Source organism: Ctenopharyngodon idella, chromosome 12 (assembly GCF_019924925.1).
Source record: "Ctenopharyngodon idella isolate HZGC_01 chromosome 12, HZGC01, whole genome shotgun sequence".
Lineage (NCBI taxonomy): Eukaryota > Metazoa > Chordata > Actinopteri > Cypriniformes > Xenocyprididae > Ctenopharyngodon > Ctenopharyngodon idella.
In genome coordinates, this window is record NC_067231.1 from 11,084,768 (window position 1) to 11,094,755 (window position 9,988).

General features: G+C 34.6%; 2 protein-coding genes across 3 annotated transcripts in view; both read left to right on the top strand.

Annotated features, from left to right (window-relative positions):
• The window catches only part of LOC127523958 (transcription initiation factor TFIID subunit 1-like), an 86,268-nt gene that overhangs the window by 14,067 nt on the left and 62,213 nt on the right, over window positions 1-9,988 (top strand). The window lies entirely within an intron of this gene.
• The window catches only part of LOC127523967 (CMRF35-like molecule 5), a 67,819-nt gene that overhangs the window by 5,166 nt on the left and 52,665 nt on the right, over window positions 1-9,988 (top strand). The window contains exons 1-5 of one of the 2 annotated variants that reach the window (XM_051915218.1): window positions 2,203-2,312; window positions 2,410-2,736; window positions 4,647-4,793; window positions 6,183-6,232; window positions 6,424-7,489. The exons of the other annotated variant lie outside the window; for it this stretch is intronic. Coding sequence (XP_051771178.1) covers window positions 2,273-2,312; window positions 2,410-2,736; window positions 4,647-4,793; window positions 6,183-6,232; window positions 6,424-6,675 — 816 coding nt within the window. The 5' untranslated portion in view covers window positions 2,203-2,272 and the 3' untranslated portion in view covers window positions 6,676-7,489. Of the gene's footprint in view, window positions 1-2,202; window positions 2,313-2,409; window positions 2,737-4,646; window positions 4,794-6,182; window positions 6,233-6,423; window positions 7,490-9,988 lie in introns of those variants that run through there. 2 annotated transcript variants of the gene reach the window in all.

Genomic DNA, 9,988 nt, shown 5'->3' on the forward strand with positions numbered 1-9,988 from the left:
AAATGCATAACTTTTATGATTATTAATTATTAAATAATATAACTTCACTGTTATTAGTAAAAATATTAAATAAATTGTAATGCCGTCAAATTCAGTAAGCAATTATAATGCAAAAGCTGTTGTATGTAAGCTGTGTACCAACATCATTTGTGTAAAGAAAGCCTTTATGTGCTACTAGCCAAACTAAGTGTTGTAGTACCTATAACCAGCAGGAGAGCAGTGATATATGCACTAAATCTGGTGATAGTACAATGTGTTACAGTGAAGTTATTGAGTATTTTTCATAATATAAAATGAGAAAAAGGGTTTTGGGTTTTGCACTTTTCAGACGGTCCCTTCAGACTCATCTCTCCGCCGCCTGCTCTTAGAGACCAATTTATATATTAGGCTATAAAGCACATTTGAAGAAAATTGGGTTGTTGTAGCTCGTTGTCTAGGTTACTATGATTGGAAATAGCTGCATTTGTGTTTTAACAACGTTTACCTCACAAGTTGATGATCCGGGAAGCTCGAATCTGTGAATAAATTGCCAACTGAACTGCTTGACATAAGCACTGATTGCATTTCTTTATACTTGAGTCCAACAAGTTCAAACTCTATGAGTCGCGCATTATTTGTGTGCATTATTAACGTATGGAGCTGACTGAAACACTACTGCCAGCCAGCGGGACATTAAAGAGGAAGTGTTTGTCCGAGCTCACAGCAAGGGAACGCAAATATCTTTGCGAGGGAACGCAAAAGTTTTGCGAGGGAACGCAAATATCTTTGTGAGGGAACGCAAAAAATTTGAAAAAGAATTTTTCCTCCCATCCCATTTTTTTCCCCACCACCACGTCCCTTTAGGGGCTCCGTAGGACATAAATAGCATCATAACATAGCCTTAGATTAAATCAACTGAAGAAAAAAGACTTAAATCTCTGAAGATCTCAGCAGAGGAGGATTAAACAACTTCACAAACAGCATTACCAGCTTCACTTATTACTAACCAGTTAAGAATTATTGAGAATTAACAGAGGTTCAGTTTTATTGAAAATAATAGTTTGGTTGGATCACCGTTATGGTGATCAGAGTTTGCTTTAAATAGCTTAAAACTGAAAAGTTCTAGCATGTATTGATATCTGTTTGTATCTAAAGTGACTAGAAAGTGACTAAAGTGACTAAAACCCACAGGTTCACTATTAGTAGAGAGACGCTGCACAGACATACAGGATTAATTTACACACACAATCACTCTCTCACTAATGCATTCAAATAAACTTAATCTACTTTATCTGATTTAGAACGAGCATAAATCTGAAAGAAATATAACAACCCATAGGCAAAAGAACTGATAAAAATAAGCTGTTATGTAGGAGCAATATCCTTGTGTCCAGCATTCTGACATTTGCTGCAGCTGAGCACAACAAGGTTCAGGCTTCTCAAGACAATATCAGAGTTTGTTCACAAACTTTAGCCTCTAGTTTAAAATTGTGGCATGTTGCAAAGCATTCCCATCTCTCCTGTTTTTATTAATGGTGTCATTAGCAATTAGTGAACATCTACTCAACATTAATCGCAGAAAAGTCTACTTCAAAAAATCAGGTCATTCAACCCCTAATACACATGTGTGTCAAAAATACCTTCATGACATAGTGCCCACTATGGGTGATGTCAAATACGACACAGCTTTGACACTCCATCTAGATGACCCAATTTGACTGAAATCAGCTGCGAAGAGACTGTGAACTCACAAAAACACTCTCATAAACTTTCACTGTCAATGTATGGCCTTGTTCACTTGAATTGCACTCTCAAACTCTTTGTTTACTTGACAAGTGACTTCATTCTCAGGTGAATGTTCAGTTTTGAGCAAATTTCAAACTTGCCATCCTTAGATTCGTGACAATACTTGACCGGTCCAGTGCTGTGATGTTTTATACTTCATATAAAGAATAGCAGTTTGCTCATTAAAAAAAAGATTTAAAGATTACATGGAATAGCTTATTTGTACTTTTAAAAATAATTTGTCCACCACAGGACAGTTTAAAATGAAGTAGTGAAAGTAAGAACGGGATTAAAACACAAAAGAAAAGCATGTTCAGTTTGTCAGATTAAATGTGCTCTTTTAAGATGTCCTGTAGAGCTGATGTGGTCAGAGATACAAAAAAGGAAGGAAATGTTAATATCAGCTGCTGACGCTAAGTTGTTTACACACTAAGGAAGGGGAAAACCATAGCGTTGGTCACACAGAATTTGGTCTTTCATTTAAGTGAAACGCTTGTCAAAGTTCATCATGTGGGACATTCTGCTGCTGTTTTCCAGCATCTGTACAGGTGAGTTTGAGACTCTGAGCTCTTTTACACACAGTTTGACATGTTCTCTTGTTTTTACTCTGTTATCACATGATCTATATAATCATTTCTGTTTCAGCTGTTGTTGTAGGAGATGCAGATACAGTTACAGGATACAGTGGAGAGAGAGTTGAGATCAGATGCTCATATGAATCTGGATATGAATCAAATTCAAAGTATTTTTGTAAAGGCAAGTGTAGCTTTGGAAATAAAGACATCATGGTTAAATCAGGATCTGCAGCTAAAGACGAGAGATTCTCTCTGACTGACGACACGACGAACAGAGTTTTCACCGTCACCATCACTGATCTGAGAACAGAGGATGAAGGCAAATACTGGTGTGCTGTGAAGAGGACTTTGTCTTTTACTGATGTATATTCAGAGATAATGTTGCAGGTTAAACAGGGTAAGTGATTATATTTATTAGAAGTGGAGCTTCAGTAGAAAGTAACTACAAGGGAACAGACCAATTGGTCATTAAATAAAATAAGGTCACAATATTATTTCAAAGCAGCTTCACAGTAATAAACAGGGAAAAAACAGTTTCATTGTTGCAAAGTTAATCAATTATAAAATTACTTCATTTTCAGCTATAAAGCAGCTCTACACAAGGCAGCAGAACAAATGATTATATAACAATAATAATTATAACAAATTTATATGTATTTTTGATTGAATTCAGTGTCAGTGTATTAGAATCATTGACTTTAAGTTGATCTTTTCTGTCATCATGGGCGGTCAGTTTTATTTTTAATATATATAAATAAATAGTTTTTACAGGCCGACAGTGCATAGGACGGGTTTTTATTGCTAGCACGATTTCACTATGGTTATAATAATTTAATAATAATAAATGTTAAGAAATGGCCAGCCCAGTCGGCACCGGCCGGCCCGGTCCCGTGATGGGCCGACCGCCCCGCCCACTTTAGTTACTGTTGCTATGTATGTCCAACAAGCCATGGCGCTCTCACGCCACACACGATGCTCTGTCAAAGTGAAAAATACATTGGAGCAAAGAGGACACTGACAATGCGTCAACAGACAAGAGAAATTTAAACAATAAATATTGTGGCTCTTTAATGTGTCTTGACAGATTGCTGTAGCGCCTCAGTTCAAGCAGCCTGTGACACTACACATTTTTCAAATTCAATTAATCTAGCTTTGTCGGACATAAATGTGGATACGGTGTTATGATTGTTAGATCGCCTGTCAATCAAACTCAGTCAAAATCAAGCACATCATCAGAGAGAGAGAGCGCAACACGAGCAAATTGTCAGTAAAAGTTAGAAAAAAAGGAAAGGCGGTGGAGAAAAGGTTCGAGAAAGCAAAAAAGTAGGCCTATCTTAAGTCCGACGCTGCCAAATGCCTAAAATTAACCGAACTCTTGTCAAAGGGTTTAAATTCGGCTGCTGCAGTGGAGGACAGTGCCGTAGAGGTAAGAAAAAACAGAAAATACAGCTAGCTCAAGTCATTTTCATGCAATTCACGCTACTGCTCCAGTGTTTTTTTATTTTTTGTTTTTTTATTAAACAGTTGTAAGCGTACAACCCCCATATATTTAAAAATGTCATTGCTTCGAGATAATTGGTTACAAGTGTTAGCTAGCCTGTTACTGAATTACATGACTGAAACATCAGCAGATAAGGTGGGATTTAGGGTAAACAGACTGCTGTATGCTACTTGCAATATAATCAAAAACATGTCAAAAACGTATAGCAACCCAGGTGAAAAAAAGTACACTTCCATAATGTAGTTAAAGTGCTCTCTTTTCGCGCACTAATTTTGTACTTAAAAGATTGTTCTTAATTTTGTACTTCCATAGTATTTTTTAATAAAAATCTTTAGTACTTATTAAGATAATCTTAAAAATATCTAAGTGTACTCAACTGTGCTATTTTGAGACACCATGAATTAGAACTAAAATGAGCTTTTAACATACTATCTCTGTATTTTTAGTATACCTATGGGTTCAAGTGTACTACAAGTGGTAACTGGTGTCTCAAAATAGCACAATTGTGTACACTAAGATGTTCTTAACATTATCTTAATAAGTACTAAAGAAGATTTTTTTAGTATATTAAAGTACAAAATTAGTGTGTGAAAATAGAGCACTTTAAGTACATTATAGAAGTGTACTTTTTTCACCTGGGAATGCACGTGTCCGTGGATGTGGTAATGTGGGCTGGTGTGGCTACAGTGCCAGGGCTGAATTTTTGTCCCAGTCAGCCCCTGCCTGTCATCCATCAGATAATATATATAACAGACCATCTATATATTTATATTTATAGTTTAAAGGACATTAAATGTGTGTTACAGGTCACGTCTCATATTCAGGGTCTGTCGTATACGTCAGTGCTGGATTAGTCATCATGGTGATCATCTTCCTCATGGCACTGATGGTGTGGTGTAGGAAGAGAAGCAAGAAATCACCACGAGTTACACAATCAGGACTTTCACAGCAAGGTCAGAATTAGATACATGAAATACACACACACACACACACACACACACACACACACACACACACACACACACACATTTACTTAGAGAATCTAAATGGGCATATGCCATACCCAGATAGCAAGCAACCATCGAAACAATGTTAAATCAATGTTACTGTGTCAATGTTAACCGCATTGCACACCCAATTAACTTTTGCACCTGCAATTAATGTTGAAAAAATGTTCATCCAAAAATCAATGATAGTGGCATTGAATCAATGTTACAATGTGATGCTTGAACTCTCAGAAAATGAAACACAATAACTACAACTGACTAAAAATCACACAGCCTGAAATCAACTGCAAATAAAAGAAGACATTAAATCTCTCAAGATCTCAGAGGTTCTTTTTGAGAATTAATAGAGGTTTAGATGAAAATGTTTGGTCGCCATTATGGTGATCAGTGTTTTATTTTAGTTGGCCAGTTTGACTCTTTGCTTTTTATGTCAGTTTGTGGTTTTTGTAACAGTGTTTACCCATAATTTGTTGCAAATAAAGCCAGAAACAAAAATGATCAGATGACATAGTTTTCAACATCATAAAGGAGAATCAATCCTCCTCACTGACCAAAAGTGGTTAATATGTTATTAATAGACTGTATTCACCAACAATACTTTCTTTCAACAGATCAAACATTCTGAATTTTGATAAAATACATTATGGGAACTTTTTAAAGACTTTTTTTAAAACATGCTTGAGGAATTTAAGGTAATCAGTTTTATGTGAACAAGCTTGTTAAGAAAACAGTTTTGAGTTCACTGAACTTAGTACTCAACTTTTAAAATTGAGTTACTGATACTCAAGTCTTCTAAGTAAACTAAGTAAAGAATATTCATATATTTATGTATACATTAAAAAAAAAGGTTTTCTTGTTAATTTTACATAATTACTTCAAGTTGAATTTACTTAAAAAACGTGATGCAAAAATGGTACATGAATATTTTAAGTAAATCCAACATTTTTTTTTTTTTCAGTGTATTTTATTTTTTTAACCAGATCTCATGAGAAAACATTATTTTATGATGTGGCAATTTCTCGTGAATTTGTACAATTTGATTCATGCGTTAGTTTTAGATGTAATGTAAATCTATATATAAGAAATGTACAGATGAAATCATACAAATTCCACTAATTTGACAAAAATAAAAAAAAATGAGAGCCATGAGAGTGTTTAATTTTAATATCGTTTTTACACATTGGGACATCATGGATGTCTCAAACAGGAGGTTTTGTTATCTTTCTTCTGGGACCAAAATCTCCTAAATATGATTAAGTATGTGCACACAAGTTTACTTAATGTCACTTTCTAGCATATGTTGTTTGAATATTAATTCTTCTTATGTTTTGACAGTCTCCACCACACATTTGCCTTTGAATTTGACAGCAGAAATCACTTCAGAGGTGAGTGATGATGATGATGGTCTTATGATTATGAGCTGCTGAAAGCACATACCTGTTGCTCATTGGTTTGGAGCTGCCGACTCTGGACGTCTTTCTTCTGCTCACCAGCATCCAAAACTCAACATATATCTGCTAGTGATAACAAATACTGTTGAGATGTTTAAATGAAGATAACATGAGTTGTTTTGCAGGACAGTGACTGGAATGACCATAATTATCAGGAAATCAGTGAGCTGCAGTGCAAGAACAAACACACCACCACCATCTACACTACAGTAGAAAGTCCAGATTATCCAATGATCTACTCCACTGCAGACAAACCAGATGATCTGATTATCTACTATACTTTAGATAAACCAGCTGATCAGATTATCGACTCCACTGCAGATAAACCAGATGATCCAATGATTTACTCCACTGCAGATAAACCAGATGATCAATGATCTATCAACATAAACCAGATGAATTGACAATCTACACAATCGCACCATTGCAACATTTTTACTTTGTGTCTCTCATTATCTTCATGGAGTGGAATCTAAACCCACAATGCCTTGTGACGGGACCAAAAAAAAAAAAAAAAAAAAAAATTCCCAAATTTTGGATAAATCAGGCTTTAAATGAGAAATCATAATGTCCTCATATGCTTGATTTGTGGAATAGATATAGACAGTCAATCCATATCTACGTTCTTTAGCTTTTCACCATAGTAAATTTAATACATTCATTCTTTTACTATTATATTGTTTGTTACACAATGAGCAGTAGCAAAAGTTGTATGTTATATTATGCACATTACATGTGTTATTTGTTTATTTATGTGAAATACAGACAATGTTGCATTTTATCATATGGGTTTACAGGGATATAGCTTAAATTATATAATATAAATTATAATTAAACAGTATGTTTATGGCAGCTGGTTTACACTGGAGTGACACACAATGAAGTGTTGTGACTTAAATGACAGAGAGACATAAACAACACAAAAGAGCTTCACAGCTTGATAAAGGGCTCATCTGTGTAAAACAAGATCTGGATTCAAGTCATAATAAAGATGAACTTTCAGTTTATGACAATTATGATATATATTATTAATGAATATTAATATTGTGATTTTTAAGGGAAAATTCCGTTCGACAGTTTCACTTCTGCTTTAGTGGTTTTTGGCTTTTTTATGATACATTGCTGGTGTGTTTCATTATATTTATGTATTTTCTCTGTGTCTTCCTATTGAATAAATGAAATATATGTAAATTTAACTCTATTCCTTGACTTAAACATGAAGTGAATGATCATGCATGCTGTAAAGTGTGAGTGTGTTTCTGTAGTTTCTGCAGAACTGAATTAATCCATGAATAGAGGATGTGGAAATTGAGGCTTTGCTTTGAATACGGGAGACGGGGAGTAAAGTGAAACTGTGAGAAGTGTGTTCAGTTACTACTGTAACTAATGACAAATGACGCATGAAGCACACAGTATGAGAAATAAGCTTGTCTTCATCAACAAAACTCTTTATATGTCAACAGTTCTGATTTCTTCTGTAAATTTTGCTCTTTTTTTGTTGATGTTTCAAGTCTGAACCTGTGACACGGAGCGGCAGAAGACAAAAGATGTGGAAGTTTGCATCTCATCATAATTATAACAAAAACACAACCAGAATCCACCTGAAACAAACCGAGAGCTTCAGCAAAACTGAATCTACTGATAACAGCAGATCATTTAATAAGAGAGAAGAATGAAGATCATCTTGACTTTCACTCTGATGATGATTCCTGGTAAGAATCTGAGGAAAGCAGTTCAGATGTTGGTCTCTTTTAAGCATCATAAGGAAATTATTAATACATTTTATTTTGATCTGTTTTTGGTGTCGTGAGCTCCATCAGCGTGACAGGATTTCCAGGTAATTTGGCACACAAATTACATTTTCTGAGGCTATTGGCTGATATTTGCTCTTGCTTGCTTAATTTGTCATTTTGCATAGAAGTAAATGAATCTTGAATTAAGAATGTCAATTCTCTCTTTTTATTTATAAAGCCCTTTATACAGTAGAGATCATTTCAAAACAGCTTCACAGTAATAAACAGAAAAATAACAGAATCAATGATGCAAACTTCATCGAATATGAGACAAATTCAAATTCTGTAAAATAGCTCTAAAAAGACAATAGTGTCATTATTCAGCTAGAGTCAGTGTTGATTCAGTTCAATAATAAAGTTCATTCATTAGTTCAATACAGCTATAAGCAGTTTTACTGAAGACATTAGTGTTGTTATTCAGCTTGAGCTAAAATGTGTAGATATTTGATAAAAAAAATAAATAAAAAAAAAAGATACTGAGGAAGAACTATTATTTTAATCAATTTAGTGCACAAGCCATGTTAAAGTGCAAATGTTAGCATTAAGACTTTATTAGTCAACAGGAAGTTCAGAACAACTGCAGATACAATAAGAGCTCAAATGTGTTTCAGATGTTTTGATCTCCTGTTTCTGATCATCATTGGACTTGTGTCATGCACAGTGATTCACTCTTTCCACAAACCCAACTGATCCCTCTAAAACTGTTTAGTGCTACTCCACAATTACCCACAACCCCATTTTGATTACCCTAAAAATGTCCTGAGCAGTTAAACTGCCCAACCTTCTTCAGAAAAATCCTTCAGGTCCTGCAGATTCTTCAATTTTTTTCAGTGTGTTTTGCATATTTGAACCCTTTCCAGAAGTGACTGTATGATTTTAAGATCCGTCTTTTCACACTGAGGACAACTGAGGGACTCAGACAAAACTATTACAAAAGGTTCAAACATTTAGAAGGAAACACATTGCATTAAAATCCACTACAGTAACTAATGTTCTTGTTCTAACAAACTCAGCAGCTCATGTCTGTCCAGATAAACTATTTATGATTTGTTGATTTATGTAATATGACTCAGTTTCATACATGGCTCTTGAACGTCGGTTATTTAGCATAAGGCTTTTCTGAAGTGTAATTCCAGGAGCTGATCTGGACAGACTGTGTTTGTTTGCTTGTGATGAATCTCTGTTGCTGTCCGTGGTGCTGAACATCATCTGAACACTAGAGGGAGCTGTTTGACTCAATCCTGAACACTTTAAAACCTCCTTTATTTGTTTCTCTTTTGTTTTGATCTGATGTGTTTCATGTGTCTGTGGAAACCAGATTCACTGAACAGACTGAAGGAGTATTCAAACAAAGCTACACTGGAAATCTCAACAGATGGTGAGTTTTTCCTTTTAAAAATAAAGGTTCTTTATTGGCATTGGTGGTTACATGAAGAACCTTTAACACCTTTAACAAAAAAAAAAAAAAAAAACTTTTTAATAGTGGAAAAGGGTTCTTTAGATTATTAAAATGTCCTTTATATAATAAAATGTAAAGGACATATGTATTTACAAATATTTACAAATTAAATAAGTATGTAAATTATGTGTAAATTAAGTCTTAAATTTCTCTCCATGTTAATGTGATGTTTGATAATCAATCGTATGAGGTAATTTTCCGTCATTAAAATTTTTCCGCCATTTTGAATTTTACTAAAACCTACTTTTTCAAACTCGTCCTTGATGGGTCATCGCCAAAATTGGCTCACGTCATCTTCAGACCATGCTGGCAAAAAGTTATTAAGAACTTTTAGATAAACCTAACCATTTTCCAAAAACTCAAGAATGAATTTGATGAAGAGCACACCAAATTGGATGCAAGGCTATATCTCTGCAATACTGAGACCAATCTTGGTAC